Source organism: Schistocerca piceifrons, chromosome 4 (genome assembly GCF_021461385.2).
Source record: "Schistocerca piceifrons isolate TAMUIC-IGC-003096 chromosome 4, iqSchPice1.1, whole genome shotgun sequence".
NCBI classification, from domain to species: Eukaryota; Metazoa; Arthropoda; class Insecta; order Orthoptera; family Acrididae; genus Schistocerca; species Schistocerca piceifrons.
This window is the reverse complement of record NC_060141.1, coordinates 125,356,542-125,381,793: the sequence shown is the minus strand read 5'-3', so window position 1 is coordinate 125,381,793 and position 25,252 is coordinate 125,356,542. Positions and strand designations below refer to the sequence as shown.

At 38.6% G+C, this 25,252-nt stretch overlaps 1 protein-coding gene across 5 annotated transcripts in view; it reads left to right on the top strand.

Moving 5' to 3' along the window:
• The window catches only part of LOC124794732 (threonine--tRNA ligase 1, cytoplasmic), a 170,179-nt gene extending 145,281 nt beyond the window's left edge, over positions 1-24,898 (top strand). For 4 of the 5 annotated variants that reach the window (XM_047258331.1, XM_047258327.1, XM_047258330.1 and 1 more), the window contains 6 exons: positions 2,427-2,564; positions 2,651-2,829; positions 2,984-3,158; positions 9,237-9,351; positions 23,616-23,812; positions 24,720-24,898. In XM_047258331.1, coding sequence (XP_047114287.1) covers positions 2,427-2,564; positions 2,651-2,829; positions 2,984-3,158; positions 9,237-9,351; positions 23,616-23,764 — 756 coding nt within the window. In that variant the 3' untranslated portion in view covers positions 23,765-23,812; positions 24,720-24,898. The remainder of the gene's footprint in view (positions 1-2,426; positions 2,565-2,650; positions 2,830-2,983; positions 3,159-9,236; positions 9,352-23,615; positions 23,813-24,719) is intronic. The other variant, XM_047258329.1, reaches the window with a different exon arrangement.
• The last annotated feature ends 354 nt before the right edge of the window (positions 24,899-25,252 follow it).

Genomic DNA, 25,252 nt, shown 5'->3' with positions numbered 1-25,252 from the left:
TCATTGCCTTTTGGTTTTCCAACCAAATATCTTTCTTGTTTCTTTACTTTTCTTATAGCAAGTAACTCTCAGGAAGAGTTTAAGCAATAATGATTCACAACATTTATTTGTCATTTGCAAACAACACACAAAACTGTTAGAGAGAGATGTACCTTACAAATATTCTTGAGCTTCAAACAATAATACTTCTCCTCTGTTAGTCCTTTGCTCGGAGGACAAAGCATAAAGAGCAGCATAAGTTCCACCCAGAATTATGGCAAAAGTCATGTATATACTGAAGAGATTCCCTGTTATTTTATTTTACCCTCCATCCACTCTTCTGTTTACTTTCTACTTTGTCATTATCTCCTTGAAATATTATTTCATTTTTAAAATCACCATCATCATTTTCCCCTGTTATCATCATTATTCTTATAATAAGCCTTGCCCGCCACCTGAGAGCATTCATTCATTTCCATTTGACTCTTTCATCTTCTATTTACATTTCTTTTCTGCCATCTACCAGTACCTCTGTGCTGATAATATTATGGATTTGAAACTTTCCTTTTGGACTTATGTTGCTAAGGGAAATTTTCGTCATTTTATTTTCTCAAATGTAGGATTTGGGGCTATTTTTCCTTCCATCCAATGTGTAGATATACCCCTCTTTTCCCCCATTTTTTTCTCTCACCTGAAAAAGGTGTATATTGCTAATACCTTTTTGCCAATTCCTTGTTAATCCTCTAGTGTAGTAAACTATCTACAGATGCTTCTTTTAGTAAAGCATTAGACGCTTACATTGATAATGTGAGATAGAGATAATTGTTATTGAAAGCATAAATACCATGTGATTTTTATCTTATCCCACACACATGTTAAAGTGAACAAAAAACGAATTTGAATGTTTCCTAGTGGATTGAAAAGGTATGCTGGACTGGGACACGAGCCAGATCCTTTGCCTTTCCCAGGCAATTGCTTTACTTACTGAGCTATCCAGGCATGACTCACATCCTACCCTCATAGCTTTACTTCTGCCAGTACCATTCCCCTACCTTCCAAACATCACAAAAGCTTTACTGCATATCTTGCATAATTAACACCCCTGGAAGAAAGGATCTTACGGAGAACTGACTTAGCCTCAAACTTGATGATTGTCTCCAAAATGAATTTTCACTCTGCAGCAGAGTGTGCAGTTTGGAACTTCCATGCAGATTGAAATATCATTATGGTCTGGGACTCGAACCTGGAACCTTTGTCTTTGCCTTTCGCAGGCTATTGCTCTACCAACTGAGCTATCTACACACGACTCATGACTAGTGACCCTTGATATATAAACGTAGAAGGAACATCTAACTACTAAATAGTAGGGCTAATATATCAATGAAAATAATTAGCATTTGAGAATATAACATAATGACTAGATATAAATCTATTCACCGTGCAGCGCCAGGAGAAAAAACGTAGACAATTTATGGAAATATGCAAGCTTTCAGACTCAGTGGCACCCTCTTCTGACAGAAAGGATGAAGAAAAAGGACTGCCAAGGCTTGCAAAACAGGGAGAGTTGTAGAAAAGTAACCCAGAACCATGGATCAGGGGAGACTTATTTGACAAAATGGCAAGTGTGGTCAATTCCCCTAACCCAGGGTTCTGGGGAAATGGGGAGAGTTATGGAAACATTTCCCAGAAGCCCAAGTCAGAGGAGATTTACCTTCTTATACTGTCGATAAGTGTCCCCAGACCTGAGGTTCTGGGCAACTTTTCTGCAACTCTCCCATTTTGTAATCCTCAACAGTCTTTTTCCTTCATCCCTCTTCCTTCCCCTTCTGCCAGAATAAGAAGCCACTTACGCCAAAAGCTTGCTCATTTTCATAATTTTTTGTGTGTTTTCTCCTGCTGCTTCGTAGGGAGTAGACTTTTTTATCTGTCCATTTATATTGTACTCAACAGTAGAGTGAAAATAAAGAATAAATCTGACAAATCTAACAACATGACTATATGTGTGAAGCAAAAGTAAATGTAAGTGGTTAAAGACAGTTATATGTTAACAGTTAGCCAGTAAAGTTGCACAGTAATCAAAATCATGGATAATACAGTAGGGCAGAATCAGGCTCGAAAATCACAGTAGTGGTAAGGGAGCCAATCACAAACTATAGATACAGAAGGTATTGGGAATACAAATATAGGTAAAACTATAAAGTGTATAGGCACAGAGAAAAGAAAAAGAATGGATTAATAATGAATTAGAAGAAAGTTTGTATTGCTGTTCTGCTATGCTACAGTTGTTCTGTAATATAACTTTTTTCAGCTACATTATTTGACCAATTCTAAGAACAGTTTAATTATTACATTGCAGATTTGGAATAAACATTTTGTAATATAAGTTAGATTAAAAATAGATTTGCTTTCTTTTTCTCATATTAGTTTCGTTTATTTCATCTTTACAGATTCATAATGAGATGTTAGGAGCACTAGACTTCCTGAGATCTGTATATTCAGTTTTTGGATTTACTTTTCAACTAAGACTGTCTACTCGACCAGAGAAGTTTCTCGGAGAAATTAGTATGTGGAATGAAGCAGAGAAGGTAAGAATATATTTCTTAATTTTATCAGAAAAGTTTATAAACATTCTGTAAATTCATACATTTTATTACTGCTGTTACAATTTTAGCAATTGGCAGAGAGTCTAAATGCTTTTGGTGAACCTTGGAAGGAAAACCCAGGTGATGGTGCCTTCTATGGTCCTAAGATAGACATAACAATAATGGATGCATTACGGAGGTCACATCAGTGTGCTACCATTCAGTTAGATTTCCAACTACCTATTCGATTCAACTTATCATATGTCAGGTAATTTTTTTGTAACATTGAAAACTATAGTCAAGTTAACAAAGTATGTTCAATGTTCATGCTTATTTTAGCCAATTCTCAAACTTTAAGATGATAGTCAGACATAACAGAAAATGAATCATTAGAGAAGTTTATAGTGCTTCACTATTTTCAGTGAATCAGGTGATAAGAAGAGGCCAGTCATAATTCATCGTGCAATCCTTGGATCTGTAGAGAGGATGATTGCCATTCTCACAGAGTCTTACGCCGGGAAGTGGCCTTTTTGGCTGTCACCAAGACAGTGTATTGTTATCCCTGTTGGTCCGTCAGTAGATGACTATGCACACAAGGTAAGTTAACAACACATCTTTTTCACTGTTTCCAAATGAAAGAAGCTTCAAAATGCAACCAGATTCAGTTAAAATTAGAGATGTATCTTACATCTTTGGGCATAGAGAATAGAAATATATCAAGCCACACGACATAGGCTACTTAATCCACCAGATAAATATCATCTAGTACTCTTTAAAATTCCAAGATTTTAAGTAAAACATTGAAGTTAACCATCTATTGCCCAATGTCTATAAATGCAGAAATACTTTTACATGGGATTTGGATAATATGTGACCAATATAAAGCCTTCTTTTATTATCTGTGATCATTGAACACAACATATTTGGCTGACCTCAGTGACTGTAAATGATTGTTATAGTTTCAAAATGGAGAAAGCTCTTGGAAATGGTGCATCTGCACTTAAGAGATTATTGGTCGTCTCGCCTTAATTATATATATGTGGTGTCTGAAAGAACAGGCACCACATATAAATAAAATATATTTAAAAATCAGTTGGTTTTCCATTGTTATTCAGTGTGTGCAGGTAAAGAGAAAGCAGAGAAGTTTCAATTTATGCTGTGATTTGATATTTGTTTTATTTTTTCAACAAGAGGAAAGAAATTCACTATTTCTCATGTAATGAAAAGTGGAAGTGTGATAACATATTCATTCTTGTTATCGTTGGTCTTCATTCTCACTGTTGTCATAGTCAAAGAGCAGCTCAATCATAGTTGTAGGAAATCTTTCCATTGTAAAGTGCTGCTTTGCATCAAACAGTGGAAGGCCTCTCAAATGCGCATACTCTTCAACAACTTCTGCCTTCATCGATATCGGAGTCCAAAGATCGAAATCTGCTCAACATCATCTGTACTTGACCAATATTGAATATTCATCTGCCCCAGTAGACCGCACCCGAAGGCAAAGTGAGTCCTTGCTACTTGTGAGCAATTATCACCCAGCTCAGGGTCAAAGGCAGTTGAAGTCCCTTGATTTTTGTCTTTCATTTGCCATCATAATAAACAACTATAGTTTGAATTGCATAAAGATGTTTATCATTAGTTGAAATGTTGAAAGGATCGTCGAAGCAAATGAGAACTTCCAGAGCTTGTTAACCTTCATAAAGCTGAGCTTGATGTGTGTAGTGAATCTTGACAATTTCACCTAATGTGCCATTGATGAGACTGGCAGTAACTGAAATGTTACCCTCCACATAACTCAGGTGCTGGCAGTGCCTTCCTGATACCAAATTCCTCATCTGCACCAACTCCCTAAGTGCCCTTCACACTATTGACCTTGAATATCTAGCCGAGAAGTATCTTCAGTTGATTCACGATACCCTTTTCCACTTACATAGGCAGGGAAAGGATGTGTCATTCTGCTGGGTATTCAGGGTAATGAAGCAGCAGATGCAGCAGCTGAGGATACCTGTTTGGAAGTTACAGTTTCTGAATTTGCTGCCCCTGTCCATGTAGTTAGTTACCTTGCTATTGAGACACATCATCATGCTTTTGTGTAAAGTGGAGTGTTTAGGGTTGGGGAGCAGCAAGCTGAGGCCCAGGAGACCAATAACATGACCATAGAATTCCTCATTCAGGCCACTGCAATGGGAGCAATTACTTATAATGCCTCTTCAACAGGGCACTGTCCTCTGACACATGAATTCCTCCTTCGGAAGGAAGACCTACAGGTATGAAATGCTTGTGATATACAGGTTTCTGTATGCCATGTTGTAACTGAAAGTGTTTTACACCAAGCCTTGAGGCCCATAACCCTTTAACCAGTTGACCTTCCCTCTATTTTAGGTGGTAATGAATCAGATGTGGTTCGTGTTTTAAACTTCTGTGTGATGTCTGGTCTTCTCAATAGTGTTGTTGGTAGAAGGGTTTAATGTGTTTCTAGGTGGTTGCATCAGCATTTATTTTCCAATTGATTGTGCAAGCACAGTTCCTTTTTCCACTATTGTAGATATTGTGTGGTTATAGTGTATGTATTTTATTTTGATGTTTTATGTGAAAGTGTGAGTGATAGAGTCCCAAGATCACTGTAGATTCCATTTTAAAATGTATGTTCTGTTGCATGCTTCTAACAACCGATAACCACAGTTGTACTCTTTGAATTGACTACAGGCACTGATGAACTTTCGCTGAGTGCCCTATACATACCACCACCACAACCACCACCTTGGGTGCCAACTACAATACTGATTTCATCACATTCATTGGTTTGTTGAAACTTCCTGGCAGATTAAAACTGTGTGCCCGACCGAGACTCGAACTCGGGACCTTTGCCTTTCGCGGGCAAGTGCTCCACCAACTGAGCCACCGAAGCACGACTCACGTCCGGTACTCACAGCTTTACTTCTGCCAGTACCTCGTCTCCTACCTTCCAAACTTTACAGAAGCTCTCCTGCGGACCTTGCAGAACTAGCACTCCTGAAAGAAAGGATATAGCGGAGACATGGCTTAGCCACAGCCTGGGGGATGTTTCCAGAATGAGATTTTCACTCTGCAGCGGAGTGTGCGCTGATATGAAACTTCCTGGCAGATTAAAACTGTGTGCCCGACCGAGACTCGAACTCGGGACCTTTGCCTTTCGTGGGCAAGTGCTCCACCAACTGAGCCACCGAAGCATGACTCACGTCCGGTACTCACAGCTTTACTTCTGCCAGTACCTCGTCTCCTACCTTCCAAACTTTACAGAAGTTCTCCTGCGAAACCTTGCAGAACTAGCACTCCTGAAAGAAAGGATACTGCGGAGACATGGCTTAGCCACAGCCTGGGGGGATGTTTCCAGAATGAGATTTTCACTCTGCAGTGGAGTGTGCGCTGATATGAAACTTCTTGACAGATTAAAACCGTGTGCTGGACCGAGACTCGAACTCAGGACCTTTGCCTTTTGCGGGCAAATGCTCTGCCAACTGAGCTACCCAAGCAGAGTGAAAATCTCATTCTGGAAACATCCCCCAGGCTGTGGCTAAGCCATGTCTCCGCTATATCCTTTCTTTCAGGAGTGCTAGTTCTGCAAGGTCCGCAGGAGAGCTTCTGTAAAGTTTGGAAGGTAGGAGACGAGGTATTGGCAGAAGTAAAGCTGTGAGTACCGGACGTGAGTCGTGCTTCGGTGGCTCAGTTGGTGGAGCACTTGCCCACGAAAGGCAAAGGTCCCGAGTTCGAGTCTCGGTCGGGCACACAGTTTTAATCTGCCAGGAAGTTTCATATCAGCGCACACTCCGCTGCAGAGTGAAAATCTCATTCTGGAAACATCCCCCAGGCTGTGGCTAAGCCATGTCTCCGCTATATCCTTTCTTTCAGGAGTGCTAGTTCTGCAAGGTCCGCAGGAGAGCTTCTGTAAAGTTTGGAAGGTAGGAGACGAGGTACTGGCAGAAGTAAAGCTGTGAGTACCGGACGTGAGTCGTGCTTCGGTGGCTCAGTTGGTGGAGCACTTGCCCGCGAAAGGCAAAGGTCCCGAGTTCGAGTCTCGGTCGGGCACACAGTTTTAATCTGCCAGGAAGTTTCGTATCAGCGCACACTCCGCTGCAGAATGAAAATCTCATTCTGGAAACATCCCCCAGGCTGTGGCTAAGCCATGTCTCCGCTATATCCTTTCTTTCAGGAGTGCTAGTTCTGCAAGGTCCGCAGGAGAGCTTCTGTAAAGTTTGGAAGGTAGGAGACGAGGTACTGGCAGAAGTAAAGCTGTGAGTACCGGACGTGAGTCGTGCTTCGGTGGCTCAGTTGGTGGAGCACTTGCCCGCGAAAGGCAAAGGTCCCGAGTTCGAGTCTCGGTCGGGCACACAGTTTTAATCTGCCAGGAAGTTTCATATCAGCGCACACTCCGCTGCAGAGTGAAAATCTCATTCTGGAAGCATTGGTTTGTTGTTTATGATGCTTTTACAGCACTGGCTTTCCTGTATCCTCTGACTTTTCAGAGTAAATATTGATGGGGCAAACTTTAAAAGCTTTTCCAGCCAGTTCTTCAAGCCCCTGCTGGTTCCATGAACTGCACTGTGCATTTGTTGGATGAATGTGAAGCAGCTGCTACTCACTCTCTGATGTCAAATCAATAAGTGCATGTAATAACTCAAGAGGATAGTTTTCTGCAACTGACAAGTCAGTGAAGACAGGCGGAACTACTTCCAGTTCTATTTTATTGAATTTCACTTGAGAAGTAATGCGATGACTGATCAATGATTGTTAGCATTTTGCACATTATTTTTGAGCATCGTCATTGACAGAGAAACTGTTATGTACCATCAACTTCCAAATCCTTTTGTTATCTGCACCCATACAAAAGGACCTGCAAACATTTGACGACTGCAAACACGACAAGACTGGTCAAGTAAGCGTCAGTGCATGCAAAGAATTTTCTCGCTACTATTTCAGGTCATTCCTTGCTCCTGGATGATTTTTTCCATTCTTGGTCCTTCTGACATGCTTCTCTGCCTTCAGTGTTCTTGAAAGATCATCCATGTTTACTTCGCATATTTGATGGTCGACCACACTTACACACCTCAGGTGGTGCTTCAGACATTCTATAGTCAAGTCAGTGTAAGAAGACCCATGATAGTTAGCAGTGCTGTCACCAGTTTTCAATTTTGAAATGATAACAGCTGCAGGAGAAACAGTAGTCATATATAGAACTGCAACAACACTGAGACATTACCATAGAGACATTTACAGAATTGCTTTCCTATTGTGGTTCCCCCCCTCACCCCTCAAAATACGCTTATTTCAGTATGCGGTTCGAAGGAAGCAATTTTGATGGTTAAATATCACTTCGATGTAACTTTTCAAGTGCAAAATGCCTAGGCTTTGAAGAGCTGAACATTTTAGCACTTCATTTACATAGGTAGCAACAGCAGTTCATGAAACATTTCAATTCTCTCTCAAATCACTAAACTTTTCTTAGATATCATGATTTCATTTGCACAGTTAAATCTTTTCCTGCAAAACTACACCTCACTGTAATCTATTTGGTGCCCCATTTGTCCATTTTCCCCTCCTTTGTTTGGCTATGAAAATTCAGACACGAATCCATAGTCTATTTTCCTTCAAATAGCTCTTTAAGTTTTTCCGAATTATCCAGATATTTTTCAAGCAATTAAATATTTTTTTCTGCAGAACTAGATCTCACACTTGTCAGTTTGTTACCCCATTTGATATTTCTCACTCTTTGTTTGGCTGTGAAAATTTGGACAAAAATCTATTGTGCAGTTTATAGGGAGTCATGTTTTTGTTACACACAAACATTTGTTTTTTGTTACATACAAACATTTGGCCGAAGAAAGACCAGGTTTTCTTTTGTCCAGCAAATGTCCCTCCCTCCCTCCCTCCCTCCCTCCCTCCCTCCCTCCCCACACCTCTTCACCTCTACTAAGTTTTCTTTCTTCAGTAAACATCACCATGTATGTGACTGCATCATCTTGTTGTTATATAGACCAGTGTTCTGGCCATTGTTAAAAATGGTCAAAATGTTTGTGCAAATTATATAACATTACAACACATTCAGTCTGTTTAAATGTATGAAAGGAAAATTCAATCAGACTACTAATAAATTATAGAACAGAATTGGTGACCAGTAATTACTTTGAGGTGGGGAAGTGTAGAATAGGCTTGTATAAAAATGTAAGTGACACACTGTGTAACTTTGTGAACTAACGGTTCCTTCCTCGAGAAGGGTGAGATGGAGAAGGTTAAGAAAGAAGGCACTCAAGACCCCAGGGTGAGAGGTATCCACTTGTAGTGAGGACTAGGATGAAAGGAGAAGTGTCAGAGATGGTATGTTGGCAAGCACTGTTAAGTTTTACAAAATGTTATTGGAAATGACAATAGACATTGAAATGTATGGTCGCACATATCTTCCCTTCCTTGTTTTTTATGGTATCTTAATTAGGTTTGCGTCTGTTGACATATAGTACTGCACCTTAGAGGCTTGTGCACTACATGTATTGTGATGCCTGTTCATTATGAATGTCAGTGTTACCTTTTTCTTATTGTTGTCTAATGCTAATAACAGTGCCACCAAAAAAATTATTGTATGTAGTTCTTATATGGATTTGGGGAAATGTTGCTGCCACATTAATCATATCCTTTTATTTAAAGGTGCAGAAAGAGATTTATAATTCAGGCTTCCTGTGTGATGTGGACGTAGATCCAGGTGATACAATGAATAAGAAAATAAGAAATGCGCAATTGTCCCAGTATAACTTTATTATGGGTGAGTATACTTCTATTGAAACTAGAAGTAATTGTATTTGATTGTAACAGCTTATTCACATCCATTGTAAAGCTTTGTCTTCGAAAAATTGTGATTAACTGAAACCTTAGATACCACTTTGTAAACTGTCAACCAGACTGTGACCTTTCCACCTAACCTAGACTTTGGGCAGTGCTACAGATCACTTTGTCGTTACCACAAGTAATATTTCATATTCACATTAGTTGGCTTCGCCATTTCACAGTTAGCTTGTCACCTTTCATTGTAACTTACACTTTGGGCTACAATACATACTTGTATCAGTCTGTCATCACAACATACATTCCAAAAAATAATATATATGCAAAAAAATTGTCAGTGTTCTGTTCTCTTTCTGTTTGCACGCATATGATGTCATGCGACACAATACATTATGTCACAGGATGAAGCCAGTGTCCGGTACCAAGGGGTTCAGTTGGCCCAAAAATTGTACACTTTTTTCCCATAATGTGATATCATTAAAAAGGCAAAAATATGGAATGCAGTCAAAAATGAACATGGCCACATGTAAATGGAAATATAATAGTTGTGCCATGGCTGTGATATTTAGTGAAAAGAGAGAAAACAAAACTTTTGGTTGACTTTTTACTGCATTCTACACCCCCCCCCCCCCCCCCCCCCCCACACACACACACACACACACACACACACACACTTTTTTTTTTTCTCCTCCAGATATTTTATACTTTGCAATTGTAGTATTCTTGCTCATCGTTGTAGGCAGTGCTGTTATCAGGTGTACTGTTTCTACATACCTCACAATGCAAAGTAAAAGTTGCAATACTGCTTTCCTACTTTCAAAACCCCGCAAATGCTTTCCAAGGAATGCTAGTCTAGTAAGGTTTTCTGGTGAGCCTCTGTGAATTTTAGAAAACAGAAGAGAGCTACTATTTTAATGTGGATAGTGACGTGTGCCTGAAACCTGCATGTAACAGTGTGTAGTTATATGAAATGGAATGATCACGTAGTTTTTGTCATATGTAAGGCATGTGGCAGAGTTCAGTTCATTGGCAGAATACTGGGAAAATGCAGTTGGTCCACAAAAGAGAATGCTTGCAGATCACTTACACATTCCACCTTTGAATATTGTTCAGGTGTGCGGTCTTCGTTCAGAGTCTCACTTTGGCATACACTACATTGTTGATGTATGAAATCACATATACATAATATAATGAATGACTTAATGTTGGTTAGAATTTTATATCCTATCAATGTTACAGTAATTAGAGATAAAGTCAAATTCACTTTGGAAAGGATGGGGAAGTTAAATTTGTGCCTTATTAGAGAAACCATTTTGCCTTTTTTTTTTTTTTTTTTTTTTTTTTTTTTTTTTTTTTTTTTTTTTTTTTTGTGCCTAAACAGGATTGCCAGAAGTTCTGGAAATCGAGGAATTTCAAACGTGTCAGCAAAATCAGGCAAATTTGACAAGAAAATTAAAAAAAAAAAACTGGAAAATCTCGTTTTTCTGAATGACATGGTTTGTTTACTGAGATGTCATGCATCATCGCTGGCCTGGTGTAGCTGAGTACATGCATTGCTTCCCTGCTTCCTCATTCCTCCTACTTCTCCCCTTCCTACCACTCCCCTCAGCTTGCAGTCAATGCTGCCACCATTTCTTGCCACTAGCCTAGCAGCTGCTGTCAATAGGTAGGGAGGTCTGAGGAGTGGTTTCTTCGGATCCGATCCTCAGAGATTGTTGACTCAGCAGATGTAGATGACAGTCATGTGTGCATGAGTTGTGTCTCATGATTGTGTGAATGCCTGTGTGCACTCCCATTTCCTGATGAAGGCCATGGCCGAAAATTTAGTTCTCAGAATGTGGTTGTCTTTTCTACATACTTGTCTGCCGTTCAGCAATCATATTTACAGTGATTTGCTACCTACCCTCAATATTATTGATTCTCAGTGTGTTTGGACAAGTTATTTGTTGCATGAATTGATCACCGCAGTCTCTTTTAATCAACATGGTGTCTGTGGCTCGTGAATAACTGGCCACACGAGTGGATTTTCAGGGTGGGCCAAAACCACAGGCGATTTCTGTGTGTATCTGTAATGGATCGGGCCTGCCGATCTGAAGCCCATTGTTTCCCACTAATGTGCAGGCCCTGGCCATCAGATTTAGTCTCACCGTGGTGCTCCATGGCAGGCCAGAGGCCACAGGCTATGGATTTCAGGAATTGCGACTGTCTTGCCACAAGTACATTGTACCGTGCAGCATTGTATAAATGTTTTATTTATTGTAGTATATTTTGTCACTTCGTAAGTTTTTTTTTATATATTAGAAAGTACGGACAATAAGGAGAAGAAAATTGTGGCAGTCACTGGCAGTTTGTACCCTAAGTACTCTTATATTTTTCGAAAGAAAAATCGCACAATACCTGTAAAATAATAGGCCTAACACCGTGGGTAATAACACAATAAGAATAACATAGTAGGACCAACATTTTATTGGCGGTCACCTGTTAGTTTATTACACAACTTTTCTCTGCCTTATACACTTCTTTCAAGAGGTCTACTTTTTTGTGAGGCCACTTCTAAAAACAGTGAAAGTATTATAAGTCTGCCTTGTGATGCCAAAGAAATGTAAATTTTTGTCACCAGATGTGTTTCGTTTTATTGAAATAAAATAACAACAGTAGTCTTAATGAAACACATGTACCATTTTGTTTGCTTTCTGTATGTAAACACAGTTCAGTAGAAAAGATGTTGATGTTAGATTTTTGCTCACACGGGGGGGGATACAGAAGTCCTTACATATTTTTGAGATCTCAAAATGCTGAAACTTCTCTGGAAATCAGGGAAATATCAGGGAATTTAAAATAGAGAAACTTGTGGCCACCTTGCTAAAGCAATCGAGGAAAATGATGAAACCTAAATCAGGATTGCCTTAATTATGGTAATTTGAGCCCCACTTCTCACATTGCGTTGCCCACTGCACTGCCTCACTAATTGCCTAAAAAATTTATTTTAAAGATGTTAAGTCATTAGAATACTATCGTTGTGGTGAAATTTCTCAGTGAATTCCCGTGGTAGCTCTATTGACAAGATTTGTAAGTGGTAGGGAAAGCTTATCAGGTATCAGTTCATTGAATGATGGCTTTAGCATACTAGACAATGTGTATTGATGACTTAAAGAAAAGAAAAGCAGGCTACTTTAAATCCCATCAGATGCAGATTATTGTACTACAAAGATGGAGATGAAAAAATCCCTCTGTTCATTATTAGTTTACCGTATTGTCCTGCCTCTGATATTTTCCCAATGTATGCCAGATGTTGGCCTTACATAATCAAATAAAAGAAATCTAGAAGCCTATCTGAAACAGTTCTGCAGGATTACTGCAAACAAGATTTTATATCTTTCAGAAACTCAGGAAATACATTATTCTGTAAATGCTCACAAATACAGTTCAGAGAAAGTGGGTGAGGGGAAGGGCTACCAAGACCACAATAATAAATATTTAAGTAGTACTAGCTATGAATTAAAGTGCAGTTAGTGAGGCTGACCAGGAGGATGAGTGAATGGATGTCAAATATCTTACTGAGGCAGGAGTGCTGAACTATGTGAAGGTCATGAACATGGATAAATGTTGTGGTCTCCAACTATTCACTTTAGCTTTTCAGTGAAAACAGTCAATGCCTCTACTGTGTGATGGGTGGTCTCATTTACTCATTAATTATTTACATAATGAAATTAAATACCTGTATATTGGTTACCACACATGTTCAAATGAATGGTGGATTTGTATTTCTTACAATTGTATAAAATCATGTATGTAAGTATCTAGTACACAATATTCTGTTATTGCTAGTTGAAATTCTTGATTGATACAAACCCCATTTTATGAAAGACAAAGCACAATTTCTTATCAGAAGCACATCAAGTAAAAAGCCTACAGGGTAGTAAAGCAAGACACTGCTCACTGTGCCCTTAAACTACCTCCTCACACACCACTGCAGGGCATCTTTACAATAAGAATACTGTGTAAGGTGCATCCTTGTATCTCTTGTAGGGATGTCTTCAGGTCTTCAGACAGCTGTTAGAGTTATAACCTCATGGACAATCATACAGGGTGTTTTTAAATGAATATCACGGTTTTAATGCTTTATAATATTTATTATATTAAACATACAGTTATAAATGATATGTCAAATGAAAGAGCAACTCAAACAGTTTTACCAAGAACCTTACAGATGTTCAATGTGAGCACCCATTTGTCACACGGCACACACAGTCTATAGCCGAGTTCTTCCCAATTTCTTAATTCAGGAAGGTCTGCTGGTAGCAGAGGTACGTACACACAACCCTTGATGAAGCCCCAAAGGAAAAAATTGCATGGCGTTAGGTCGGGTGAACGTGGAGGCCATGCAAAGCAAGCCCTGTCATTGGGCCCCTTGTGGCCTATCCAGCGCTTGGGTACAGTGAAGTTCAACCAGTCGCGTACTTTACTATGCCAGTGAGGTGGCGCACTGTCTCGCTCGAAAATGAAGTTCTCTGGCTCATCTTCCAACTGAGGGAAGAGCCATTGCTCTAGTGTGTCAAGGTTACAAGGTGCCAGTTACAGTAGGTTCACCAAAAAAGAAAGGCCCAGAAACTTTTCGCCAGGATACGACACAAAAAACAGTCACTTTAGGGGAATCTTGTTGCATTTGTACCACCTCGTGAGGATTTTCTGAGCCCCAGATGCGCACATTGTGAGTGTTAACATGTCCACTAAGGTGAAAGGTCAATTCATCACTGAAGACAACATGATGCAGAAAATCTTCGTCACCATGAAACAACATTTTGTTTGCGAAGTTGGCATGTAATCCATGGTGTGCCAGCGTTAGAGCCTGCAATAACTGTAAACGGTAAGGACATAGTTGTACACGTTTTCTTAAAACTTTCCAAACAGTCGACATGGGAACTTGTAATTCACGACTAGCCTTCCGGACTGATTTCTTTGGGCTATGAGTAAATGACTCTCTCACTCTCTCAACAGTCTCTTCACTAACTTTTGGTCGTCCTGTGCTCTTCCCTTTACAAAGGCAGCCGGTATCTTCAAATTGATGATACCATCTACGAATGTTGTTATCACTTGGAGGATCACAACCGAACTTCAGCCGGAACGCACGTTGCACAGTAACTACAGATTCAGTCTTTGCAAACTGCAAAACACAAAACGCTTTCTGTTCACTAGTCGCCATATTCGCTACTACCGCTGTCTAGTGGATTGCAGCTTAAACATTGCACGCTGCGCATGTGCACTGGTGCCAAACACAACTGTTTGAGTTGCTCTTTCATTTGACACATCATTTATAACTGCGAGTTTAATAATAAATATTATAAAGCATTAAAACCCCGATATTCATTTATAAACACCCCGTATATTAAACCCAAATCTTTTCCCCATGGATAGCTGGGTGCAGTGACAGCAGCCACATAGTATAATTATCATCTCATGAAGTTTGTTGTTGGCTCTAACTACAGTAACTAGCAAACATATAACATGGTTGGGGGGGGGGGGGGGGGGAGCGAGATCGTTTGTTATACAATCCAATGGAACAGTGATATAAATTATCCCAGAGTAAAAGATCATGATTTGTAATGCACACTAACAGAACCAGAAAGTTTACATATGCGGACACTGAGGTCATACTTGCCACATTATTATTCTAAAGTAACATCAGAAGCAGTGACTGTTATTGACTCTGTAGAATGAGATGCCTGTTCCACACTAGAAACTAGTCCTATGTAACCTCCATACGTGAACATAAACATCATATGTTGCTTGCGACACAAGCCTCACTGGAGAAGGAAGTGCCCGTGTTATGGCAAACAAAGACCTTTGCATGAGCACTTTTATTGTGGGTAATTCACATCACTGTTCCATTTGACTGTATAACAAATGATCCCACTAACAAAAATTGTCTCCCACCATTTGGCAGCAGTACACTAATCAGTGTATTTTGTTATGATCTGAAGATGGCTTTTAGATATGCTGAGACTAGTAATCAATAAAATTATATTTGCAGTCATGACTATTGAGGATTTTTCTGAATCCACAGCTTTAACCCAGTAGACTGCTTATCCCCAGAAATGACCGTGTCAGATAATAAGAAATTCAGGTGGTGTGGTGCTCTAATCACCTTCTGGCCTTCAAGGTTCAGATTTTTCTTGGTTTATCTTATTCCAGTTTGGCAAATGCCATACATTTACCTTGAAAAGGACGCTTTCAATTTTCTTCCCCCCCATTGGTGTGTTATTCAATTTTGTACTTTATCTCTCTTGACCTCAACATCAATGGAACATCGGTCCCTAAACTTAATCACATATCTCCTTAAACAGAAAATTATCAACACTCCCCATTATGCAATCGTAATGTGTTCCAGAAAGACTCAAAAAATCCAGCCCCAAAACCAGCTGACCTGAAGGTTCAAGTAATAACAGTAATGTTTAAAAAAAGCAAAGATTTGTTTTACAATTGAAATAGAATTCCACAATTAATTTGTATGTGTACAGGCACATTACTACCAGCTTGCTACACCTTGAAATCCCATACCACAGAACTGTAGCATACCGTTAGAGAAGCCAAACAAAAATGGCCCAGTCCATTGACAAAGTGGAAATTGTTCGAGGGAGGTCATAAAGTTTTATACTATAATCCTGAAAAAAGAAGAGTCATGTTTGTTTGTGTATGTGCAGTGTATGATCAAAAGTAATGGGAATTTTCATTTTTCTTAGATAATCTTTATTTATTAATCAACATCAACTTTATCCCCTACAAAGTAATCCCCCTCAGATATTATACAGTTGTGCCAACACTTTCTCCAATCTTGGAACCACTTCTGGAACTCACTTTTCGTTATGGTGTTTAGTAGAATAGAATGGCAGAGGCCCATGGCCCATGTCTGGAGAATATTGTGGCTGGTGGTTTTTTTTTTATGTGTGTGTGTGTAACCTTTGCAACTATCAACAATAAGATAACTATTCAAAACAGTTGAAAATGCAAATATACATCAGGAATGTGTGTGCCAATAAGGTAAAAACATATTTTTTTAAATTAGATGTATAAAGCCTACAAAATCAAAAAATCATGTTACTTTTTGGTCACATCTTGCATGGCTGCAGTATTGTATGAAACCCCTAGAAGAGGCAAAACAATCCTGCAGCCTATCTCATCTGTATGGTGGCCTGCACCATTTTGTTTTGACTCTTCTAGCAGTGTGCTATAATGCTGTAGTGCGGAGATTTTAGGGGATATGAGGTCACACATGCAAACAAACAAAAGATTAATTGTATAAATCTCCCACCCCAAACTGATAATTAAAACTTCATGACAACCCTTATGCTGCAGACTGTTTTCCTCTCTTCTCCCCAGAAACTGTGACTTGTTTGTATTAATTTCTTTTTTGCTTCAATTAATAGATGTAGACTGAGGTGACAAAAGTAATGGGATAGCAATATGCACATATATAGATGGCTGTAGCATCACATACATGAGGTACGGGCAGTGCATTAGCGGAGCTGTCATTTGTATTAAGGTGATTCAGGTGAAAAGGTTTCTCACTTGATTATGGGCACATTACAGGAATTAATAGACCAAAACGAATGCTAGTTGGAGCTAGATGCATGGGACATTCCATTTTGAATTGTAGGGGAATTCAGCATTCTGAGATACGCAGTGTCTAGCTTGTGCCAAGAATATCAAAATTTTAGTCATTATCTTTCACTACAGACAACGCAGTGGCCATTGGCCTTCAGTTAACAACTGAAAGCAGTGGTGTTTGGACAAGTCTTGACATTAATGGGCTACGGCAGCAGATTACCGAATGAGTGCCTTTGCTAACATCACATCATTGCCTGAAGTGCCTCTCCTGGGCTTGTGACCATATCGGAACCTAGATGACTGGAAAATCATGCCCTGGTCAGCTGAGTGCCGATTTCTGTTGGTAAGACCTGATTATAAGGTTTGAGTGTGAATCCAGACCCCCACAAAGCCGTAGACACCAGTTGTAAGCAAGGCGCTGTACAAGTGGGTGGTGGCTCCATAATGGTGTGGGCTGTGTGTATATGGAATGGACTGGGTACTCTGATCCAGCTGAACTGATGATTGATTTGAAATGGTTATGTTCAGCTACTTGGAGACCATTTATCCATTCATGTTCCCAAACAACAATTGAATTTTTATGGATGATAATGCACCCTATCACCAGGCCAAAATCGTTCGCTGTTGATTTGAAGAACATTCTAGTTATTTAGAGTGAATATTTTGGCCACCTAGATAGTCTGACATGAATTCCTTCAAAGATTGATGGGATATAATCTAGAGGTCATTTGTGTACAAACTCCTGCACTGTTAACACTTTCGCAGTTATGGATGGCTGTAAAGCCAGCATGGCTCAGTATTCCTGGAGGGGCTTCCAGCAACTTTTTGAGTCCATGCCACATTCAGTTGACGCACTATGTTGAGGAAGAGGAGGTCTGACACGATATTAGAAGGTAGCCCATGACTTTCATCTCCTTAGTGTGTACCTGTTACGGCTACAATTTTCAGTGGGAATTATAACACTGTTTTAGGTCTTTTCAGGTTTCTACTTTTCAGTGTGTCAATATTCCTACAGATAATGTTGAAACTGGTTACACAGGAAAAAAATTCAGTTTGTGGTATTTACTGTAGGACAAAATTAAGAAAAAATTATTTTACGTAAGTACATTAGCGACCACGTGAGCTACTTATTTAAATGTGATTCATGATCTATTTATATGCCAAATAAATGCACAAAGCGTGGGAACAAAATTAAATTTTGCATTGTTAGCGCAGCATCATATGCAGTAAATTTGAGAGAGGAGAGAGACACAGTGAAGCCTTATACTCACCACTCTCATCGGAAGTGTGCTTTCTGCCATTCTTCCCTTCACATAAATTTATACCTTTTGCTGTGCACTGTGTATGTTCTCTGTCTCTAATTTTGCCCTTATGCACTAGTGATGATGCATTAGGCTAAATGTTTTCTTAGAGAGGAGCTATTTTTTACTGCTCCTTGTATGATATTTATCTGTTGACTCATCATCAGACAATTAAAAAAAGCTACTCCCAGCTGTATTTTGTGAACTTAATATAAAACTTTGCTGCATAAAAGTCTTTCTGAATAGTTTGTGTGTGTGTGTATGCGTGTGTGTGTGTGTGTGTGTGTGTGTGTGTGTGTGTGTGTGTTAATTTCCAGTATCCAAGGATAAAAAATATTCCCAACTGAGAAAATTGTGGAAAAAATGAAAGTTTTCAGAATTAAATAAGCTCTTTTGAGTTGGCATGCTATCCGTTGGCGAACTGATCAATTTGTAGAAATTATGTAAGCACATTCATATGGCTACTGAAGTACCAACCATCCAAAATTTTGTCCACTGGATATCATGGGAACCAATGATCTTTAACAAAATAAGATAGGGCCATGTAATTTACATAACATTATCCAAAATATTATAAAACAAAATAAAAGTAATTGTTTATGTAAAGATACAAGTGTCATTCAATAATTAAAGAGGCAAATTAGTCTGGGGAAAAAATTGTTAGTAGGGAAAGTTTGGTACTTTTATGGCTTACAGTTGGCATCACTGGGGTAAGCCCTGATCAGCTGATGCATCAACATTGTTTTGTTTATAACCTCAAAAATACATTTCAAGATGGTGAGTCCACTTGAAACATCCATTCTGTTATTCTGTTTTTACTTGCTGAAGGCGAGAAACCCTTGAATATACACTGTAGAATGTGTAAAGTTTATGGTGAAGGTTGTATGAATCATGATAATTTTCACAAGTGGGTAGAGCAGTTCAAAAATGATCACGACTCAGTGACTGACGAACACCGTTCTGGCCGACTAGTTGCAGTTTCAACTCCCTCACTTGAAAGTCAAATTGATCACATTATTTGTGCCGACCGCCGTGTGACTGTAAAAATTATAGTTGATAAAGTTCGAGTTAGTACTGGTACAGTTGATAACATTATCTGTAACAAGCTGAAGTACCGTGAAACATGTGCAAGATGAGTTCCAAAGGAGTTGGCATGGCAACACAAGGAAACAAGGTTGAGAGTGTGCACAGAGCTAAAGGAACATTATGAAAGAGAAGGTGAACACTTCCTCAACAAAATTTTAACTTATGATGAAACTTGGGTTCACTATTGTGATCCAGAATCAAAAAGACAAACCATGGAGTGGAAGCACACCAACTCACCTGTCAAGAAAAAATTCAAAAGCCAAGCATTAGCAGGAAAAGTCATGTTGGTGGTGATTTTTGATGCTGCAGGTCCAGTTAGTGTTTTTTTTTTAAAAAAAAAAAAAAGAAAAAGAAATCTCGGATTTGCTTTTAAACAAGGTGAAGCCAGCCATGAGAGAGAGATGACGTTGATCTCAGAGGAGAGGTGTGACTCTCCAGCAAGACAACGCACATCCTCATATTGCTCAACTAACCCGTGAAACCATTGACAAAATGGGCTGGGAAATACTGCCTCATCCCCCTGACAGTCCTGATTTAGCACCTAGTGGTTTCCATTTGTTTGGTACACTAAAGGAGGCATTATGTGTAAAGAGGTTCCAGGAGAACGAGGACGTGAAAAAGTTAGTGGGAAATTGGTTCAAACATCAAGATAAAGAGTTCTTTGCAGCCAGAATAAAAAAGCTTGTAGCCTGTTGGAACAAGTGCATAACTGTTTAAGGGGATTATTTTGAAAAGTAGAAAAACTATTATTTTGTAAAAATAAACACCTTTTTCTCCAGACCAATTTGTGTCTTTAATTATTGAATGACCCTCGTAAATTTTTAATATAACACGTTTTTATATACGTGAATTTCTCCTAGCTCCATACACATTCCTAACGCCCATACAGATAGTTATTAAAACTTCACAAGCTCAAATTTTCAAGGCTATGACAATACGTGTAAGGTTTATAATGAAAAATGTGGGTGCGTGCATTACATAATTGATGCATGTATAGTTCATCTCCTAGCTATTGTCTGTTGTATGTGCCCCTTGCTTTTTGATTATAAATCTTACTAATACTGCCATAGGGCTTTAAAAATTCACTAGCATAAATTTTCAAAACTGTCTGTATGGGACTAGGAAACTATATGACGCAAGGAGAAATTAAATTTCTACTTTTTAGACTGATTTAAAAAATATTATCTCTGGTTAGCATACCACCTGCAATGCATTTGAAACTGCCCACACAGCACAATGATCCTGCAGGACAGCCAAGATGTTAGGCATTGCCAATTGTTTTCAACCCTCCTAGCCCCACTCCTACCGAACAGACAAGAAAGCAGATTACTATTGCCTTGTGATCCAGTTCTGAATTAAAATTTTTAGTTTCTAGTTCATCGGGAAGTTAATTTAAAATCAGTTGCAAAATTTTACCATACAGATAGGCAGACAAAAAAGTGACCAAATGAAAACATGTTAAAGTTTGTGTTTCATTGAAACACTTTTATCGTGGATCAGTTTCAGGTAATTAACTCATATAATTTCTTTCATTAAAATGTAGAATACTAACTAAATCGTGTAATTTACTGATGGAGTGTTCTATGAACACACTGTGAAGAACCTGAATGTGAACTGCAGAGTAATCGTGGAGATGTTACAATAATGCTGCTGGTATCAATAGCAGCTGTTTTCTTGTATTTTTGTGCACCTTGTTTTGTTATTCGTGCTACTGTTGTTGTTATTATTTTACTTTTAGTTATGCAGTTAGTAGAGGCCTGGGGTGTGACTGCTATTGTTTCAGAGGAAACTGCTATGTGAAGGTCATCAAGTAACGCCACCTCTTTTGCCAAGATGTGGGTTGTGAGTGGTGGTGGTGACCGGAATCAAGTGACTGACCACTAGTAAGACATCGCTGGTTGAATTAGACTTCTGTTCGTGTTAGGTACAGAGGTGCGGTCACTGCTGTAGGGAAGGCTGCCGACCCTAGGAGGATGTAGTGAGTCACAGAGTTCGGTGAACCAAAGTCAGCAGGTATGCCTGAGTAGCGGTGTGTGCCGCAGCTGATGTTTGACTACATCACCCAGGCTGCTGGCCCTTTTTCAGCATAGAATGCTATGCAGGGAAGGAACATACTCAAACCATAGCTCCAAGCATGATCTACTTCAAAGGCTTGTGTCCACCCTCAGTGGTGATCAGCATTTCAGGAATGAATGTGCAGTGACAGAGGTGCTGGGCTGCCTCCATCCTGAGCTTGAGCAGGTGTCTCTTTAGAGAGTGGTTGCCAGCAGGAAGTAGTCTTCCAGAGGGAGACCCAGTTGTGCGAAGGCAGTAATTCATCTGCCTGCAATCCCTATAACAGGTGCTGCTACTGGAGGCAGAGTCCATTGTTGACAGCTGGTTACCCCATCAAGCACAGCAGTAGTCTCTAATCAAAGCCAGCAAATAGAAATGGTGGTGGTTGGCATCACTTACACACTGCAGTAGGGTTATGTACAGAGAACACTGGTGTGCAACTGAGGACAACAGAGTACCTCTGAGACTGAGTGCCTTATTTGGGGGATATTTGTAACTCTCTACCGGTCAGCACACCTCCTGCAGCAGCACTCATCTCTGGAAGAGATAACAGGTCACAGTAGCTGGGCATCGCCGTTGGGTACATGAAATGTATTCACAATTTCCTATATGGACAATCATCATCTGTATAATGGAATGACGACAATGAAAATTTGTGCCGGACCAGGAGTTGAACCTGGATATCCCATTTACTGGGAGCGGTTGCGTTACCATAAGGCTATCAGAGCATGACTCACTGCCAGACCCAAACTTCCATATATTGTCAGCCATGTGTCCACAACCTATTCATTATGTATATTCCCAGACAGGCAAGAACATTTTTACTTGAAAGTCACTTGTCCAGTTTTGGTGGATAAATATGATATTGCAGTACCTGTATTATCCAAATTATGGTGCTATGTTCCTTTGGATTTTGTAATCTCCCCCCTTCTTCCTGATTCCATCTACGTATTAAACAATGTCCAATTCAAGTAATTAATAAGCAAAGTCTTTTGTGAAGATTTGAGAAGAGCGAACTTTCAAGTTTACAGAGCTTTTCATGTTGAGATGGCTCCAGTTCTTTTTGTCTATGGGTCTGATTCTTGAAACTGAAAATCTCACATCAGGTCCTCATGGTTGGTTTGAACTGAATAAATTTGAAGATTGTTGTATCTACGTAAATTGATTTTTCAAATTTTAGTATGTCATACAGTATTGTGATTTTTCACATTAACAAAACCGAAATTAAATTGTTCGCACAAAAAGACGTCTGATCACATCAGAGGCATGCTTACGTCTCACATGTTCTGCAGAAATAACACTATTCCACAGGGTTTATAAATTTTCTTAACAAATGAATTCCTACTAGTTTCTCTACATTATTAGTTTCAATTATTATTTCGTAAATGAACCAGAAATAAAACACAGTAAACAGTACAGAATTGCATAATTAATAATAGAAATTTTAAGTGTGCCAGTAATTCGTAATTTCAAATGTTTCTAAAAAAAATAATTTTTACTGGACCTCCAGAACTAGTACTTATCGATTATACCATCAAAACTAAAATATTTTATAAAATAATTCCTTTTCCAAAATTCGAAAACTAATACTGTTATCGATAAGTACTGTTGAGGAAAAGTAATGCTAAAGGATGATGTCTTGTTACAACTTGCATGCATGTCCAAAGGAAAATTGCATCGTAATTTTGGAATAACATAGGCAGTGTAATATCGTATCTCCACTGGATGGCAATAAGTTCATTTCTGCTCTTCTTGTTTCTGTCAGAGGTGTTGGCAGGCTTCTTCTGCTTCACCAGCTTTCTGAATGAGCACTCTTGCACTCTGAATATGTCCTCTTACTTCATAGTGCATGGTCACACAGGGACAGCACCTATCTCCGTATGACATTGTTACACTACATTCATGCCAGACAATTCAGTGCCCCTGACTAGAGCATATTGCAACAATTCATTTACTTATTTTCCTTCATAGACTTAACTAAAATAAGCAACTGTTTTATGCACATTTACTGTCTGAAGATCAACATGGCAGCTAGTGCCATAAAAGAAATTTGTAAAATCTTGATTTTTGCATAAAAATAGAGGAAAATGTGAAAGAAATGATTGTTTTAATTAAAGGCAGTGCCATAATGGAAGACGCACTCATACAGTAATGTGCAATTCTGTAACTAATGCAAACATATATTTGTTCTTTCCAGTGGTTGGTGAAAAAGAGAAGACATCAGGAACTGTGAATGTTCGCACCAGAGACAATATTGTACATGGAGAATTTTCTGTACCAACAGTAATTGAAAAATTCTGCAAACTGAAACAGGACAGGACCCTAAAGAGTGAAGAAAATTTCTGAGAAGAGTAAGGAACCTCTTCCATCAGTATTGATAAAGACATTTATAAAGTAAGTAATATAATCAATATTCTTCAAGACCCATTAGTGGTGATTATTATTAACAATAAAATATGATCAAGTAGCAGTAACATTTAACAGCTTATTTAAGCTTTGTTTTCATAAGAAAAAAAATTTGGAATTAACCTTTGGTTCTGAACTGTTACTCCCATTTGACAGGCACACATACAGTGAGTAAGTTATAAAGATAAGCATTTTGCATTATATTTTAAAAAGTGTCATATAGAACAGACTTCTGCCTTTATATCATATCTTCAGCAAAAGAACTTACTGATTCATTGCAACACCATCCTGTAGATTTTTGCAGGTACCATGAAGTGAAGCTATGAAGTTTATCCTGCTAAATGTACAGTGTGTATGTAGCAGCTACTTAACTTGAACGATTAGTACAAAACAGACAGCTATTTTCCTTTTTTGAACATGCAAAACTAACAAGTAATTGCTCTCATTTTTGTCAAGTTATCTGTTATACAATCTTAACTTACATTATTGTGAGACAATAATCTGATCCAATAATTAACAGTATATGTACACAAAAGTCTAGCAGTGTTAAAGAGTTTGACTGTTCACATAAAGGTGAAAACAAATTTCACTGTGATATGTTGTGCATTCTGAACACAATGAGCTACATTATTGTGTAACTTTTTAAGATTCTCACGTTCACTATGTGTAATCAAGATGAGTTTAGGCTGATACATTGAAGAAAAATCATATTTTTTACAGATTACATGGAAGAACATAATGTGTGCATACATTTATAGGATTGTATTGTGAATTACTAGGCCCTTTGATAGCTTCATTGACAGATCATAAAATTTCTGGATACTTTTCGTGCATTTATTGTGTCATATTTTTTATCACTGTGAAACTAAGACTCCTTTTGCTTGCTTCTTTCTAGCAGGTGGTACTCATCTTGTGAACTGACTGCCAGCCACTAAATGAAGATGTGACTGCCACCAGTATTCATTTTATTGTATTTAAAATATGATCTTCTATCTCCGCCCAAATGCCTAATTTATTTTGTTTTTGTATTTAAACAGTAAGAATATACAATAAATTGGATACTGAAGAGCTTTATTTTGTCTTAGTCTGCTTTCTTCATTAAAAATCCATTAATTAAGAGAAATTATTATTGATTCATATAAACCCAGGATCACCAAATGTCGTGAAATTTTAATTTATTTAAACACACAACATAACAGTTAATTACAATAAGTAATTGTAAGATTGCTAAGAATGTCTAATCTATCCTGTGTACCACAGGGCTCAATCCGTGGATCCCTTCTCTTCCTTATATATATTAATGACATTGCACAACCCATTGACTCCCATATTGTAAGCTATGCAGATGACACATCAATCTTATTCTATCGGAGGGAATCAAATGAGTTAGAATCTCTTGCTACTAGTGGTGTAACAGAAGTAACAAAA